General features: G+C 45.8%; 1 protein-coding gene across 2 annotated transcripts in view; it reads left to right on the forward strand.

Annotated features, from left to right (window-relative positions):
- LOC115866786 (phospholipid-transporting ATPase IB) overlaps positions 1–18,376 on the forward strand; it is a 529,444-nt gene that overhangs the window by 144,399 nt on the left and 366,669 nt on the right. For both annotated transcript variants that reach the window (XM_060287727.1, XM_060287726.1), the window contains exons 15-23: positions 1,805–1,849; positions 4,236–4,311; positions 6,717–6,822; positions 7,179–7,261; positions 10,163–10,212; positions 11,167–11,236; positions 13,070–13,154; positions 14,433–14,572; positions 15,787–15,925. In XM_060287727.1, coding sequence (XP_060143710.1) covers positions 1,805–1,849; positions 4,236–4,311; positions 6,717–6,822; positions 7,179–7,261; positions 10,163–10,212; positions 11,167–11,236; positions 13,070–13,154; positions 14,433–14,572; positions 15,787–15,925 — 794 coding nt within the window. The remainder of the gene's footprint in view (positions 1–1,804; positions 1,850–4,235; positions 4,312–6,716; positions 6,823–7,178; positions 7,262–10,162; positions 10,213–11,166; positions 11,237–13,069; positions 13,155–14,432; positions 14,573–15,786; positions 15,926–18,376) is intronic.

An 18,376-nucleotide genomic window follows, 5' to 3' on the forward strand; every position in this document is an offset into this window, starting at 1 on the left:
CTTTTACTTCTTTTTCTTGCCTAATTGCTCTGGCTAGGACTTCTAATACTGTGTTGAAGAAAGAATATGAGAGTGGGCATCTTTGTCTTGTTCCTGATCTTAGAGGAAAATCTTTCAGTTTTTCACTGTTGAGTATGATGTTAACTGTGGTCTTGTCATATATGGTCTTTATTATATTGGGGTACATTCCCTCTGTACCTATTTTGTTGAGTGTTTTTTTTATCATATATGAATGTTGAATTTTATCAGATGATTTTTCTGCATCTGTTGAGGTGATTATATGATTTTATCCTTCATTTAGTTAATGTGGTGTTGTCATACTGATTTGCAGATATGAAATCAATCTTGCATCCCTGGAATAAATCCCACTTGATCATTGTGTGTGATGATCCTTTCAGTGTATTGTTGAATTTGGTTTGCTCATATCTTGCTGAGGATTTTTGTGTCTATGTTCTTCAGGGATATTGACCTGTAGTTTTCTTTTCTTGTGGTGGTCTTTCTGGTATCGGGGCAGTGCTGGCCTTGTAAAATGAATTGGAAGTGTTCCCCACTCTTCTATTTTTTGGAAGAGGTTGAAAATGGTATTAATTCTTCTTTGAATGTTTGGTAGAATTTGCTAGTGAAGGCTTCTGGTCCCAGACTTTTGTTGGGAGGTTTTTGATTACTGATTCAATCCTTTACTAGTAATCAGTATGTTCAGGTTTTCTGTTTCTTCATGATTCAGTCTTGGTAGGTTGTATATTGCTAGGAATTTGTTTCTTCTAGGCTGTCAAACTTGTTGGCGTATAATTGTTCATAGTAGTCTCTTATGATCCTATTATTTCTGTGATGTCAGTTGTAATGTCTTCTCTTTCATTTCTGATTGAGTCCTCTTTTGTTCTTGGTGAGTCTAGCTAAAGGTTTCTTAACTTTTCTTTTTTATCTATCAATTTATTTATTTATTTTTGGCTGCATTGGGTCTTCGTTGCTGCACGTGGGCTTTCTCTAGTTGTGGTGAGCGGGGGCTACTCTTCGTTGCAGTGCGCAGGCTTCTCATTGCTGTGGCTTCTCCCGTTGTGGAGCTCGGACTCTAGGCCTTGTGGGCTCTAGAGTGCAGGCTCAGCAGTTGTGGCACATGGGCTTAGTTGCTCCGCGGCATGTGGGATCTTCCTGGACCAGGGCTCGAACCTGTGTCCCCTGCATTGGCAGGCGGATTCTTATCCACTGAGCCACTAGGGAAGTCCCAAGTGTTCTTAACTTTATCTTTTGAAGAACCAGCTTTTAGTTTCATAGTTTTTTTTTTTTTCTCTATTGACTTTTGAGTCTCTATTTCATTTATTTCTGCTTTAATCTTTATTTCCTTCCTTCTAACTTTGAGTTTCATTTGTTCTTTTCTAGTTCTTTTAGGTATAATGTTACGTTGTTTATTTGAGATTTTTTTTTGTTTCTTGAGGTAGGCATTTATTGCTATGGACTTCTCAGAACTGCTTTTGCTGCATCCTGTAAGTTTTGGTATGTTGTATTTCCATTTTCATGTGTCTCTAGGTAGTTTTTGATTACATGTTTGATTTCTTCATGGATCCATTGGTTGCTCAGTCACATGTTGTCCAGTCTACACATATTTGTGAGTCTTCCATTTTTTGGTGATTGAGTTCCAGTTTCATACCCTTGTGGTAGGAAAGATGCTTGGTATTTCAGTCTTCTTGAATTTACTAAGACTTGTTCGGGGCCTAACGTATGATCTATGCTGGAGCTTGTTCTTTGTGGGAATATCTGTATTTTTGATCACAGTTTTGTAACCATTCTGTTTCTCTCTCTCTGTCAGTCATTTTCCAGAATTGGCAAGGGAACCATCATCAGATGATTTCTGGTAAGTAGACTTTAGCAGTTCTTGACACTTTAGTGGGAAAGACTTGGGAACAATTTTATATTGGCGCTTCTGACTTGAATATTTTGAAAATAAAAGTTGCATGTGTTATTTCAAGAGAGAACCAGAATAAAATTGAAACATGAATGTGGTTTTAAAAGCCCTGTGGTACTACAAGGCTTTAACGAAAATATCCAGCTATCGGTCTGATATATCCACTCACTTTCCACTTCTTAGCATAATGTCTTCAAGGTCGTACCATACATGTTGTAGCATGTATCAGAATTTCATTTATTTTAAAGGCTGAGTAATATCCCATATATGTATATACCACATTTTGTTTATTCATCTGTTGATGGGCACTTGGGTTATTTCTGTCTTTTGGCTATTGTGAATAATGCTTCTATGAACATTGATGTACAGGTATCTGAGTTTCTGCTCTTACATATTTTGGGATTATGCCTGAAAGTGGAATTGCTGGCTCATGTGGTAATTCCATGTTTAACTGTTTGAGGAACCACCAAACTATTTTTCATAGCAGTTCTACCATTTTACATTCCTGCTGGTAATGCACAGTTTTCCCACGTCCGCATAACACTTGTTAATTTCTGTTTGTCTTTCATATATATAGTAGCCATCCCCATGGCTGTGAAGCGGTATCGCATTTGCCTTTTTTAGATATATAATAGCCATCCCAATGGCTGTGAATTGTGGTTTTGATTTGCATTTCCTTTAAGACTAGTGGTGTTCTCTGCTAACGTTTTAAGATTTTTACACCAAGAAAGCTGATTGCTGGGGCCATGTATGTAGGGGGGACAGCCAGGACTGTTTTATTAGAGGATCTCTGATGTTAGCATCTGTGTGTCTTTCTTTTGAGCCGATCAGTCATCTTCTTGCAAGAGGACCGCTCCAGTTTCCTGCCAAGCGCTGTAAATCTGGCTGAAGGTGTTATGGGAACTGCGTGGAGGCAGAGGGCTGTTGATCATACCTTTCACTTAAAACTCCGGTTTAGGGAGGAAGCTGTATCCTGTCCACCTGTGCGCTCAGTGTTTCTGGGTCCAGGGCTCCTCTGGTTTAGGCTCTCTGGAGGATAGACCTTCATTTCGTTCTGGGGGCAGAGGGTTCAGGTGCCTGGCTGCCTGGGATGAGGGAGGTTTCTCACAGACTCAGTCTTGGTCAGGTGGACTTGGAGCCTGTCCTGTTTTCCACCTTCCCTTTGTCTCAGAGGTACCTCGTGCTGCCACGTCCTCAGCTTCCACCTGGGTCCTGCTGGGGTCAGCAGCTTGCATTTTAGGTGCTTCCCCTTGCAAGCTGTTGGTTTCTGTTTTCTCTGCTGCACTAAACTCTGATATCTATTCAGCATTCCGCTTGACATCAGCTCTGCTGTCATCTTGTCTTCCCTTGTCTTTGTCCTGAAGACAGGGTTTCAGGAAGAAGGGAGCGTACTCAGCCCTTCGCGTCTCGTCAGTGTGACGGCGCGGAGCCATCGCGTCACGTTTCCTTTTTTGTAATTATTTGCCCCCTTTTTCTCTTTCACATACAAGCTCTGGCCACGAATGGCTGCATAGATACATTTGCCACAATTCCTCCTGTTTTACATGCTTGGAGCCAGCACGCTGGGGAATTCTCCCTGGTAGATGCAGGGGCCAACAGAAATGGTAAAGCCATGGCGTTCATCCTTGCATCTCTTCTCCTTGTAACTACAGATCCTCCTCCATTTACAATGGAGTTATGTCCTGACGAGCCCATCGTAAGTTGAAAAGATCAGAATTCAAAAGTGCATTTAATACCCCAAAGCTACCAAACATCACAGCTTAGGACAGCCTACGTACAGCGTGCTCAGAACACTTAACGTTAGCCCACCGGTGGGCAGTATCAGCCCATTTCATAGTAAGGCATTGAATAGCTTATGTAATTTATGGAATACTGTACTGCAAATGAAAAGCAGAGTGGCTGTCTGGGTCCAGCGTGGTTGTACGTGTATGGGTCGTTCTCCCTCGTGATGGTGGGGCTGACTGGGGCTGCGCGTGTCGCCCGGCATCACGAGAGAGCGTTGTCCCACGTGTCGCCAGCCTGGAGAAAGATGAGAATTCAAAGTTCGAAGTACGGTTTCTACTGAATGCATATCAGTTTTGCACCATCATAAAGTTGAAGAATTGTTAAGTCGAAACATCGTAAGTCAGGGACCATCTGCATTTTGTTTATAGTCGGGTTAAAGATTTACTGCCTTGAGGTTTGAAATCATAGCGAGTATTTCAAATCTTGAAAAGTTTAATACAAAGTTAGACGCTTTTTAGGTGTGGTTCTTCCTGAAGACGGACTCTTACTAGGTGTGAGTTATCTTGAAGGAACTTTTGAGCTGAGTAAGTATCTTCTGTTCTCTCTTCAGCCGGATACCTCCTCCGCCTAGTGACTCATGTGACTTTGATGACCCCAGACTCCTGAAGAACATTGAGGATCATCATGTAAGGCTGCCGTTTGCTTCTAGAACTCTATTTTATTTTTATATGTTTATTGGAGAATACTGGATTTACAATATGTTAGTTTCAGATGTACAGCAAAGTGTATCAGTTACACATATACGTAGACCCACTCTTTTTCAGATTCTTTTCCCATGTAGGTTATTACAGAGTAATGAGTTCCCTGTGCTATACAGTAGGTCCTTGTTAGTTATCTTTTTTATATATAGTAGTGTGTAGAGATTGTCATACTAAGTGAAGTAAGTCAGACAAAGAAAGACATATCATCTGCCACTCATATGTGGAATCTAATAAACGATACACATGAACTTATTTACAAAACAGAAGCAGACGCACAGATCTCGAAATCAAATTTATGGTTACCAAAGAGGAAACACGGGGCAAAGTGCTAGGAGATTGGGGTTAACATATACACGCTTCTAGGACTTTAAATAACTTGTGATGCAGTTTCATTTATGTACGTGTGTCATGTCTTGAAAGTTACCATTTTGGAGTCTGGGGAAGAGATGGGACCTCGCTTATATAGTGTTAGTGCTTTAGGGATGTGACCAATGTGTGGTGAACACTTCGCAGAACTCAAAGCCAAACTAAATACGGGGTGAAGTTATAAAGTGGCACATCACGATCAAGATGAGTCTCACCGTCGAATCCTCTAACATTTCAGATTTCTTTTGCTTTGTAAGGTTTCTGCAATACCAGTTCTTCGTAGTTGTGAATATAAGACGTCATGTATTTTGAAAAGTAATTACGGTATCCTTTGGCTAGGATCATTTAGGAAACAAAAGTAAGATATAGCAACACGTAGCATTTACAGCATCCTACTATGTGCTAGGCATTTGCAGTCTATTTCCTTTAGCACCCGAGTCACCCCAGAGAGGTGATGGGAAGTTGCATAGAAAGATTGACTTGGCCAAGAGTCACCTGGCAAACAGATGTAGAAATGAGAGTCAGGACCTTGGTCTGTTCACTTCTTAACTGTGATGTCACATTCTGAACTATTGTAACAGACCAGGATTTATTGCCGGTTCATCTGAATTCATTTTTGTTCTAAAGGCTATTCTGAAAAACACCGACTTAGAAAAGTATTCAGTGATCAAAGCATTTCACAACCAGTTTAACCTGTATAAATGAGACCTAATATGACTCTTTTCTGAAAAACATTTTAGTTTTAAAATTAGGTAAACTCAAGCAACATGAAAACTTTATCTTTCCCAACTTTTGTGAAGAGATAGATAGACTTAAAACTTTCTCTGAATTTTCAGTGAGGAAGCCTCCTTTTCTCTATTTCAGTTAGTCCGTATTTGTTGATGCTAAAACTTTCCCAGCAGTGGTTCTGAGATGGGAGTGTGGAAGGCACCCATGCTCCCGGGCTGGGATGCAGGGCCTCAGCCCTGGTGATTCTGACAAAGTGGTCCCAGACCTCACAGAGGATGCTGCTGAAGGCCGTGCTCTGTGTCACGGTCACAGACACTGATACTGTCCTTTCCTGTATTTGATCTTAGAGGTAGACACAGCTACTAGGGTAGAGCAAACAGAGGAAGGAACAACATCTCAGAAGAACCGTCTCTGGAGAAGAGTAGTTTTCATTAAGGTTGTCAAAGAAACAAGCACCCCGTGAGGCCTTGCTTTCTGAAAGAGGACTCAAGCATCCTCAAATAGTATTTAGGTTGAGGGTAGTAATGCGGGTGGGTGACTGAAATGGTCTGTTTGCGTTGGGATGGTGGAGGGGCAAGGAGAAAGTGCAGGGTGACAGACAGGCCTGCAGATGGCTCTGAGTCTAGTTTCCCGAATTTGTTTTCCTGCCATAGATCACTAGGTGCTAAAGCAGCAGAGGAGGTGAGAAGAGCTAGTCCCACGGAATCCCGGTGTTGTCTTAGGAACAGCACCAAACAGTTTAGACTGCGAAACAGCAAACTGATCAAATAAGAGACCCATTCACTTAGCAGACAGTTTAAGGGCCTAGTTTACATCAGACACCTTGCCAGGTAGTAGGGGAAGAGACCGCATTCCAAGACGGGGTGTTAACAGGCTCCTCGATGAAGCAGCTGGTAAACGGAAGCCCCGAGGATGCGCGAAGAGAGGGACTGGCTGACAGCAGGTGGAGGACGGCCATGGGCCAGCGGGAAGGGTCGAGCTCAGTGTGAAGAGCTGCAGACAGAGTGGCTGGTGGAGGGTTCAGGCTTGGGGGGTGGCGAGTGGCAGGAGATGGGCCGGATGGCGAGCAGGTGCTGGGTCCTGGGGCACCTGGGGTCCACGCTGGGGCTCCCGACCTCTGTTCTCACGCGAGCAGGAAGGCGTCCGGGGTTCTAAGCGGGAGGGTGCCTTGAACCTGACTCTGGTGTACGTCAGTGGTGTCCCGACAGTCGGGTGACCTCGGCTCCCGTTTGCAGCCCACAGCCCCCTGCATCCAGGAGTTCCTCACCCTCCTGGCCGTGTGCCACACCGTGGTCCCCGAGAAGGACAGAGATAACATCATCTACCAGGCCTCCTCCCCAGGTGAGGCCTCTTGACTGGGTGTGCCCTGCTGCTCCCCTCTCTGGGGACCTGGGTGTTGGGAGGTGATACGGCCCCGCAAAGCCCCCACTGTGTGCCCCTGGTCTCACGCTGGCTGCAGAGTGCCCGGGGGGGACTAGTTCCAGGTCCGTGGCTTCTCCTCTGATGGAAGTGCTCCTTTCAGGGTCCCGGTTGGGGGAGAGTAAGTGAGCGCCTTCTAGATCCTTGGTCTTTACTGCACGAAAGGCCAGACCTCTGTCGCTGGTGTGGATCTCGTTCACGTGAAAGATAACACGTGCTAAACAGAATCCTGTCATTCCCAGAGACTGGTCAATGCCTCATCAATTCTTTATTGACAGATGAAGCTGCTTTGGTGAAAGGGGCTCGAAAGCTGGGCTTCGTCTTCACAGCCAGAACGCCCTACTCTGTCATCATAGAGGCCGTAAGTGACACCCCAGGGCACCGCCGGACGCTCTTGGTCACCCGCTTTTTAGAAGACTGTATGTTAGAAATAGCACATCTACTGTACATATGAGAGCTGAGTTTTTGGTTTGTTTTTTCTCTGTGAGAATATGTCGTGTGGTTCTGTCGCCTCAGTGTTGTGTGTTGTTTTTGCGTCATCTCTCTTAAAGGCGCTGTCTGCAGTCTTTCATCCACTGATGTGGAGTAACGGGCAGTAAAGAATGCGGGAAGCCTGCCCTGGGTCCCGTAGTTGTTGGGAAAAGCTCCACAGCCTCCTGTCCTCGGGGGCGGGTCTGCGTCTGTCTCCCTGAAGCCCTCGGTCACTGGCTCTGGTCTCCTGGGCTGACAGAGGAGGGAGTTGGCACTTAAGATCTTTTTTTTTTTTTTTTTTAATATGGGTTTTTTCCCCCTGAAATCAAGAAGTTTATTTTATGATTTTTTTGAGTTTCGCTCTCAAGGAGCCAGAGGGAGAAATCTGGGGAGAAGAGAAAGTTTGAATCGGGAATGAGGTCAAATAGGGATCCTTGGGGTGGCAGCAGGGACACGGGTGGGTAGGTGGGATGGGCGTTCTCTGTGTTGAGCAGTTGGGGGGGCCGTGCTCACTGCTGCCCGGGTGGATGAGCGTCTCCGGGCAAGTCCCCGCCTGCTCGCCCCTGTGCTGTTCCCACCCTCAATCTGGGAGGACTCGGGGGTTTTTACCGCTCTTGGCGTTCTGCATCCTTAAATCCCTGGATCTCTTGAAGGCATTTGAAGTTCGCTTCCATCTGGTGTAATAACTCGATGTTGTTCCTGACCTGGCGGCAGTCTGCTCTTTCTTTTCCTTACGTGCAAAACCTAAAAAGTATCGTACCGTGTACAGAGCGCCCATTTCTCGGCATTTTCAGTTTCTTCTTTACAGAGTACAGAGATCAGAGGCTGTTTATTTGTGCTTGATTTCAGCCAACACAGGGAATTTAGCTTAGGGAAGCGTACAGTCGCTACAAGTTGGGACAATGTACTGACAATATAGAGCTTCCTCCGTGGAAGCTTCTCACCAGTGGTGTCGTCTTCACCTCCAGTTTGAGGAGATTTTAGCCTTCACGGCCAGGTTTCAGGTGTGTGGGTGCTGCTGTATTTCTCCGCAGTGCAGCCATGGGGATTGGGAGGGGCGATGGAGTAAATAGACCATGTGATTAGATAAGATTTATAAGTAACAGTAACTTTAAAAATCCTATTCAACTGTGAATACTGGGGGATCCTCAACCCACAAGTCCTCGAGGTGGTTACCCGCTACTTACAAGAAGTGGCTTGGGACTTCCCTGGTGGTCCAGTGGTTAAGGCTTTGCCTCCAATGCAGGGGGAGCGCGTTCGATCCCTGGTCAGGGAGCTAAGATTCCACATGCCTCATGGCCAAAAAAACCCAAAACATAAAAAAAACAGAAGCAATATTGTAACAAATTCAATAAAGACTTAAGAAAAAATCAGATGCAAAAGTGCATACTCTAAAAAAAAAACAAAAAAAAAACGAAGTGGCTTTACTTATCATCATGCGGTCTGTGGGGGCCGTGAGGGTGTTGATGTGACATCGGCGCAGAGGCGGTGGGCTCCCGGCGGTCACGGCACGGGTGCCGAGGGGGTGGCAGCGGTGACCCTCTGGGCGGGGACCTGGCAAAGTTGGGCCAGGCTGAGGGGAAAGGGAACTGGGGCTTGCAGACAGAAGGGGGTAAATGCTGACGGGGGCTGGGTTAAGTGGCCCATTCACTGTGTTTTAGGAAGCGAAGGGGCGGGGCATTGTGGAGGGGACAGTGTGACTTCCCAGTGCTTTGTGTGTCAGCCACACACTTGGGGATCTGTGTGTTCCTTCAGTTATTATTTCTCTCAGACCCAGGGGACAAGGGATCTTTTTAAGATTCGATTAAAAAGTTTTCAAATTGTGCACACATAATCTGGAATCTCATGGAGAAAAATTAAGAATTTTATTTATTTATTTTTTTTGCGGTACGCGGGCCTCTCACTGTTGTGGCCTCTCCCGTTGCGGAGCACAGGCTCTGGACGCGCAGGCTCAGCGGCCATGGCTCACAGGCCCAGCCGCTCCGCGGCATGTGGGATCTTCCCGGACCAGGGCACGAACCCATGTCCCCTGCATCGGCAGGCGGACTCCCAACCACTGCGCCACCAGGGAAGCCCAATTAAGAATATTGACGTTCCAACTTTGAAGAACCCGAAGAGAAAAGGCATTTGATGAGTTGCCCTAAAATCTGGTGCAGAGTTATACGCCTTTGTTTCTAAATCCAAAATTGAAAAAGTTTTGAATTCCACGCTTTTTCCCCTAAATTTGGGGTGTGGACATTTGGTAGGGAAGCCTAATGGAACTCCCGTGGGGCCACCTCTGTTCTTTATGGATCTCACTTGGTGGGGATAGCCGTGCATCTGGCTGCAGGAAGCCAGTGTGTTGTTGTATTACAGGGTGTAGTGCCTGGGCCCCCTGGGGATGTAGTGGCACACGGTGTGCACGTACTTCTGCGAGATGTGTGAAATTCTGGATTCGGAAGCATAACTGGCCCCCGGTCTCGGATGGACCTGTGTCGCTTGTGTCCCTTATTTGTGTGTCTTGGAAGTTACTCTGTCATCAGCTACTATGACAGCCACTCCCGCTGGAGGAAAAGGAGACGCTTCCACCAGAAGGGGGAGCTATGGTCCCACCAGACTGACGGGGAAGACAGTACTTGGCGGAAGGTGTCTGCAGGGGGATGGATGGATGGAGGGAGAGCGAGAGAGGGAGGGAACAGGAGGGGAGGGCTTGGGGAGAGGCATGGATAGAGAGGTTTATGATTGGGGAGCTGGTTGTTTTGAGATTTTAATACTTTGCACTTCAGGTAAAAGCCTGTTTTTCTTCCTCTAGATGGGACAGGAAGAGACATTTGGAATCCTTAATGTCCTGGAGTTTTCTAGGTATGTTTCTCTTTTGTGCACTTGAAATAAACTGTCCCTGTCTATCTGTCTGTCTATCTGTCTGTCTGTCTCCATATACACACAGTAAGTCCCCTATATACAAACTTCAAGCTGCGAACTTTCGAAGACACGAACGTGCATTCGCACGTCCAGTGAGTTAGCTCATGTGTCTGTAAGATTAAAAATGTTTTCTTTATCTTTTGTTTGTTTTTTATGTATTACTTGTGTGAGAAGTATTATAAACCCATTACAGCGTGGTACTGTATAGCGGGTCGTGTCAGTCGGTACCTGGGCTAACTTTGTCGGACTTACGAACGCGCTGTCTCGGAAGGGGACTCATTCGTATGGAAGGGACTTCCTGTATATGTACAGATGGGCGAGAAATGAGTCAGTGACTGAGGGCGGGTCCCTTTGAAAGCTGAGGAAGGAGGTGCCTGGGCATGTGCTTGGGGCTGCGGCTGGGGAGGAAGCCAAGGGACCTCTGTGCTAAATCGGGAGGTCCTCGGAATTCATCATTTCTTTCCACTTCAGTCAAAAGAAGATACGATGAGATGCTTTTGAGTGGAGTGGGTTTATACTGAATCTTGCATTTTGCTACTTACTGGGCAGGTAACTGAACATTTTTGAGCTGTGAAATAAAAGTACGTGGACACAGTATTGTCAGGAGCAAATTAGACACAGAGTAAAGCGCTCAAGTTGTCCATTTCTGTCTCTTCTTCTATCATAGAGCTGTGCTAGTGAGTTTCCACGGCAGGGAAAGGAATAGGTTTATGCCAAAGAGTAGGAGATACACAATTAAAGTCTGACTTTGAGGACAAAGGTAGGGAAGACGGAGCTTGGCCATTTGGGGGACAGCCAGACCACCTTTTGGGTTGTTTGGTGTCTAATCACAGGATGTGGTCCTAGAAAACAGACCAATGACAGTTTTCTTTCCTTTTTGTTTTTACCCTACAGCGACAGAAAAAGAATGTCTGTAATTGTGCGAACCCCTTCAGGACAGCTTCGACTCTATTGTAAAGGGGCTGTAAGTACTGGCTGAGGTCTGCACGCCAGAGACCCCTGCTGCTTCCCTGACTGCTGTTCTCAGCATCCTTGATGGTCGCCCAGGGTTGAAAGGCTCTTTCAGTCAGCCTGCCGCTGACTTAGTAGTAAAAGCCCCCTGAAGATGATGGGGGTTCAAGCCAGCGTGGCAAGGAGGTCGGTGGAAAGCTTGCTGTTCATCGGTAGTTGGTTTCAGAAACAGTAGCTGGCCATGTCCTGCAGAATCCTTAGAGTGTGAATTCTGATTCCTGTTTTCTATCCTCGTGTGGTGACTTTGGAAGATTCAGTCAGTTGTATCAACCTATGATCTTTTAAGGACTCTGATGTGTTTTTTTTTGTTTTTTTTTTTTTTGCGGTACACGGGCCTCTCACTGTCGTGGCCTCTCCCGTGGCGGAGCACAGGCTCTGGACGCGCAGGCTCAGCGGCCATGGCTCACGGGCCCAGCCGCTCCGCGGCATGTGGGATCTTCCCGGACCGGGGCACGAACCCGTGTCCGCCTGCCTCGGACTCTCAACCACTGCGCCACCAGGGAAGCCCTCTGATGTGTATTTTTTTCTGTAGCAGCTATTCTCAATATTCGTGGTTTAGTTTTTATTCACTACAGAGGCTGGCTGGTGGGTTTGAGGTAGCGTCCATTTGTGGTCTATTATTACTGCCCCCTCCGGTCATTTCCTATGTCAGGCTTTCTGTCTTGTCTGCCTCCTGGTCATCGCATCTAAATCTTTAAGGAAAGATGCTACTGTTCATGAGCCTGACCTACAAAACTACATTCTGTCAAACTGTGGTCTTATGTGTTGAGGGAAAGACTTATTAAGCTCATTTTTGGAGACTGTGTCAGGAAATATGAGGCTACACTAGGATCAGTGATTCGTTGGAAATCTTACTCGTCTTTACCAATTGTGGGAAGAAGTATTTGAGGACAGTGACAGAGCTTTTTAAAAAGTGGGTAAAAACGTGTGTGAATTCTAAGGCATCCGATCTGCACTCACTAAGGTCCAGATTATATTGGATTAGATTGGGAAAGATTAGATAATTACGTTAGATTCTGTTCTCATATGATACTCTTTCTTACCTTTTTGGTTGTTTATTTGCCACTGTGTTCTGAGAACCACAGCAGGGCCAGAAGGGGGTCAGTGTGAGGTACAGAGGAAGGGGGGCAACCACAGAGCAGAGTCAACAGGAAATGCTGCAGGGGTGCATTTAATTTGTTATAGGATTTAATTCTCCACAAACCTTCCCCCCCAAACCGAACTAAATTTCTTAGATTTGGGGGGGCCCCAAACTGCCATTTATCACATGTTTGTTGCATGATCCGTAGCCTGCAATCCTCCAGCCCTGCTTGTGGGTCATGGAAATAGTCCCCAGGTGATGAGCTGTCCACACCGTGTGTTCTCAGCTGAACCAGGTTCTGTGCAGGGTGGGTCGTGCCCTCCCTGGGTGGGAGCTCCTGCAGCATCAGGAACGGAGAGTACACTTGAGCAACTTAGGGTGTGTGTTTTATGCTTCCCACTTCCGCAAAGGGTGTTAACAAAGTCTGGTGTGAGCTTTGCAAATCGAGGTGAACGTCGGCCCCGTCGTGTCCCTGATTATTCATTCTCCTGACACCCAGGGTCCTCCCCGGCGTGTTTGTGTGGATGCATACCCGCCCCCAGGTTGTTTTCCAAAGCTCATGACTGAATCCAGCCAAGAACTGTGTTTCCCCTCGCCCACCCAGGTGTGCGTTGGATCCACACCACGAAAACAGAGCTGGGCTTGCGGTGCTAGAGCGTCGGCTGACCTGAGGTTTGCCAGTCACAGCGTTTCCCTGTTTTACAGGATAACGTGATTTTTGAGAGACTTTCTAAAGATTCAAAATACATGGAGGAAACACTATGCCATCTGGAGTATTTTGCCACGGAAGGTGAGTGGAATTTGGAAACGTTATTTCTGCCCTTGGAGTTGTGCTTTCAGGGGGCAGTCGGGTGAGCCTTCGTGTTCACGTGTCATTTTTGTGCAGCACTTGGCTTGCTTCAAAGGCGGGTCATTTTCTAGTGCCAAGCCCGTCCCCACCCTCTGCACCGGTGGCAGTGACAAGAGTCGTGGCTATAGACCAACTGCTCTGTTACCTAAACGTCATCCGCTAACGCTTAACCAGAGGGACGAGGGTGAGGCAGGCCGGCCCACGATGCTACGCAGAATCGTCCTCCAGTTTTGCACTCCTTTCTCGGAAAACTCACCTTATTTCCCAGGCCCTCTCTCGTTTCCCTTATGACACTGGCTTACCCTAGACTTCAGGCAAGAATAATCCACCGAACCCATGGAGAACAGGAAGGGAGTTCTCAGAAGGGCTTTAAACAACACTCCTGTCAGGCTCCCCTGCACGTGGATGTGATGAGAGCTTGAGTGCCGGCTGCTGCCTCGTTGCCTTCCTGAGCCTCTCTGGCCGCATGTATCCACGTCTGTGCACACACAGGCACACGCATGTACACCAGAGAACACACGTGCACACATAGGAACACATGCACACAGGGACACATGTGCCCACCAGGGAACACACGTGCACACATAGGAACACATGCACACCGGGACACACACAGAGACACATGCACACAGGGACACACACGCACACACAAGCACGGCTGCTTGAAAGCCTGTGTGTTTCACGTGGTAGCACACTGGGCCTTTACTGCTGTCTAGAAACACACTTCCCGTCTTGCCTCCTGGCTGACGGGAAGTCGTTGCTTGCTTGCTTTTCTCATTCCTTTATTTTATTTATCTTTTTAAAAAATTCCCCTTTGATTTTTTCCCCCTTGTTTGTCATTTTAATGGAACTTGGGTATGGATGGATGTGAAATCAAATGTTCATTTACCCTGCTTCCCTGGAAATTCCAAAATTACTTTGAGAATCATAGAGCAATTCAATAGGTGTGATGTCTGTGCGTCCCTCCTCGTGTCCTTCTCTGCTGTGAGGAGTTCAGTCTCATGGCTTTTCCTGTTCCGTCAACATCTGTAGAAGCAGTGGTTTCTATTAAAATAAGGTCGCTTTTCAGTTCATTTTGAGTGTGTGCACGTTGACTTAGAGTGACCTATAAAGGGATGGTCTCTTCCATTTTCTGCACACGTGGTGTCCCCTGGGGATAAGGCACCCTACTTGCCCGTCACTAGGGCCCTCACCGGGAGACGCGGGACTGTTTTGCAGGCTTGCGGACCCTCTGTGTGGCTTACGCCGACCTCTCTGAGAGTGATTACGCAGAGTGGCTCAAAGTCTACCAAGAAGCCAGCACCATCCTGAAGGACAGAGCTCAGCGGCTGGAAGAGTGTTACGAGATCATTGAGAAGGTAATTGCACGTGGTAGATGCGTTACATTACATGCCCAGCGACACCTAATGAGCAAAAAAGTTTTGGTGCAGAAACCTTTTGGCTATATAGTGATGTTCTCTGATCTTGTAAGTATCTTAACTCACCATTAGCTTTTCATCGTTTCTTTGCTTTAAGAAACACCCAGTTTTTATGAGCTCTCCGAAAGGTCGAGCCACCCTCTGCTAAGCGTTCACGTCTTAAGAAGTATCAGGTCAAAAACGGCATCGGCGACTTTCTGGGTTTGCCTGAGATGAGGTGTAACGACGTTAGCTGGCCCTGCTGAGTTTCCTGAGCAGTCGAAATGCCTAGGCTGGCTGGACATCGTACCTACTAAATGTTTTCACGCTTGCTGTCCTCTTTGAGCTTTGCCATTGCCGCTCCGCGCTGCCCATGGGATTTTGTTATTTCAGTTCCTCCCAAGACATGAGGTAGCTTGCCACAGATTGAATCCCTCGAATCTGGGAGCTGGATTTCAGCTTTTTCCGTTTCATGTCAGCAACCACTGGTCCATCCATCTTCCAGTTTCAGTAGCTTTGAAGTCATTGCTTGCTTGCTTTTCTCATTCCTTTATTTTATTTATCTTTTTAAAATTCCCCTTTGACTTTTTTCCCCTTGTTTGTCATTTAAATGGAACTTGGGTATGGATGGAAGTGAAATCAAATGTTCACTTACCCTGCTTCCCTGGAAATGCCAAAATTACTTTGAGAATCATAGAGCAATTCAATAGGTACGATGTCTGTGCGTCCCCTGGCCAGAGGTGGGCACTCGGGAGGTAGTTGGCCGTTTTGGTCACTGAATAATTTTTTCTCATGTGTTAACTGTACCACAGCCCTTGACTCATGAGTGGAGTGAGAGAGAAGCCTCAGTCCTGTTAGTGTCCCCAGGATAACTCACCCATGTGCTCTGCTGCCAGGTGGTTTCCCAGGTGGTTTCCTAGCCCAAGGTGCCCGTGTACCCAGAAGTAGATGGCATGTGCTGGCCCGTGTGTGTGGAGGGGTTCTAGCCCTGTGGGTGGTTTTGAGATGCCGCACATGTGACTGTCATTAATTATCTGCAGACAAAGGTTTAATGTGGAGGAAATAAGGTAATTGTCTCAGAACACTTTGACTGCCTTCCTTTTGTCAAGAGTTTCGTCATTCATGCTGCTCTTACGTGTGTCCCCATCTTTAATGGAAGCTGTTTTTTAATTCAGAATTTGCTGCTGCTTGGGGCCACAGCCATAGAAGATCGTCTTCAGGCAGGCGTGCCAGAAACCATAGCAACTCTGTTGAAGGCAGAAATTAAAATATGGGTGTTGACGGGCGACAAACAAGAAACTGCAATTAACATAGGTAATTCATTTAAAGAATAATTTCCCAATGCTGATTTTTGTATTACGTTTTTGAACCGTCTTATAGAGGTGCCTAAGGGCTCCTCAGATGCATTGACAGAAGTGCTTTATAGAATTCTTCATTCATAAGACCGAGAAAAGTTTAAGATGCTCTTATGAGCATTATCTGTCCGTTATAAACAATAAGACTATGACACCTTCCTGAAAAGTATTAAACATACTTACAGAGGCCAGAGAATTCAAAAGTTGATGAGAGTTTGATTTTCTTACTGCTTTCTTCACAAAAATTTAGTCTCAGAGACTAAGCATGTTTTCATTAAGTTTAGATATGCATTATTATTTTATATAGCTATAGCCATTATAATGATTTTTAGCAATTCATAGGTTTTTCTGATAGGCTTGAACCTTTCCCTTCCCCATCTGGGTTGGCAACCTCTGCCTGCTAAGCATCGCAGAAATGAAAATTGAAGAAAGGGAATTTAAGCCCAGATTACTTCATGAGTGTTAAAGCAGCACGTTTTTAGTTTGAAAAGGACTTGTGAAACTACTAATTTTAAAAAAACCTAATTTTTTTTAAAAAAATTATTTATTATTTTATATTTATTTTTGGTTGCGTTGGGTCTTCGTTGCTGCGCACGGGCTTTCCCTAGTTGCGGCGAGTGGGAGCTATTCTTCGTTGCGCTGCATGGGCTTCTCATTGCGGTGGCTTCTCTTGTTGCGGAGCACGGGCTCTAGGCACACGGGCTTCAGTAGTGGCGGCACACAGGCTCAGTAATTGTGGCTCATGGACTCCAGAGCCACAGGCTCAGTAGTTGTGGCGCCCGGGTTTAGTTGCTCTGCGGCGTGTGGGATCTTCCCGGACCAGGACTCGAACCCGTGTCTCCTGCATTAGCAGGCGGATTCTTAACCACTGGACCACCAGGGAAGTCCCAAAAAATCTAATTTTGATTGTTTGAATTGCTTTAAAATTATCTAGGACTTCTGTCACCCTTGTGTCACAAGCTCTGGTGCATAGGTGATAAAATGAAAGGGCTACATGACTTCTCATGTGTTGATGGGAATAGAGTCCATGTCACAGCTCACTGCAGGAAGAAACATACAGAAAGAACATCTGAAGTTGAGTGACTGGTGTCCTATTCAGAGGAGTCTCCTTGGAACGCGATCAGCTGGTTCCAGTGGAGCCCTTTCCTTCAGTCTTTTCTTTTGAATCAGCCCCGACTCTCAGAGAACCTCAGTTATAGACAATGCCTACTGTCTGGGGTGGATTTCCTCTTTTTTTTTTTTTTAATAGACAAAAAAAGCCACTTAATCATTTCTTACCAAGACTGTAGTCCTCTTGGACTCGCACACAAGTGAGATTAAAGTCCCCAGAGACTGACATGTGATTCACAAACAGTCTCTGAAGGATGAGATGTAGACGTTGTACCTGTTGTCTCCCAAACACATATCTTTGGAGAAAAGCGTGGTGATATTTCTGTGTAGACCTGTCACTACTACCAGATAATAAAAACCCATTGCTTACAGCCCTTTGGTGATGTCAGCAACATTTTTATAGATGAAGGATACTACGTTTGCTTTCGGTGGAATGTCTCTTTCTATATATATACATCAGCCCTTACAAGGTATTTCCCATGTAAATTTGGTCTAAAACACCTGCTATTGATCCACGGCTCCTGTTCACAGAGGGCACAGAAAGCACGAGAGCAGTGATGCTGCACCTGCCCCGTCCCTGTCCTCCTGTCCTTGTGTCACACCTGCATCTGTCAGGGTCTAGCCAAGTTTAGGTAAACACAAGTGAAAGCAGAGTTCCCAAAATCAACCCAGAAAACATGAATGGCTTATTATTCCCGAAGGAAGGTGTTTGTCGTTGCTGGAGTGAGGCTTGTCTGAACCTCACAAGGTGATTGATACCTGTCCAGTTTTTTCCATTAACAGCTATATTATTTTGTGCTTTTTTCAAAGAAGGTGTAGCAGTGTTTGTAGTTTTGGTTTCAGAAGCACTCATATCCATTAGATATTTTAAAATTGACCTTTTAAAAAACATTCTAATCCAAGTCGGAAAAGAAGAAGTAAAACTGTCACTGTTTGCAGATGACATGATATTATACACAGAAAATTCTAAAGATCCTACCAGAAGACTACTAGAGTCCAGATCGGATGCCTTAGAATTCACACACATTTTTACCCACTTTTTAAAAAGCTCTGTCACTGTCCTCAAATACTTCTTCCCACAATTGGTAAAGACGAGTAAGATTTCCAACGAATCACTGATCCTAGTGTAGCCTCATATTTCTCGACACAGTCTCCAAAAATGAGCTTAATAAGTCTTTCCCTCAACACATAAGACCACAGTTTGACAGAATGTAGATTCATGAAGCTTTCACGAAAACCCTCTCTGAAATTTGAGTTAGAAAACCCTGGAGAACGGTACTAAATTTCATCCATTCTAAGA

Source organism: Globicephala melas, chromosome 18 (assembly GCF_963455315.2).
Source record: "Globicephala melas chromosome 18, mGloMel1.2, whole genome shotgun sequence".
NCBI classification, from domain to species: Eukaryota; Metazoa; Chordata; class Mammalia; order Artiodactyla; family Delphinidae; genus Globicephala; species Globicephala melas.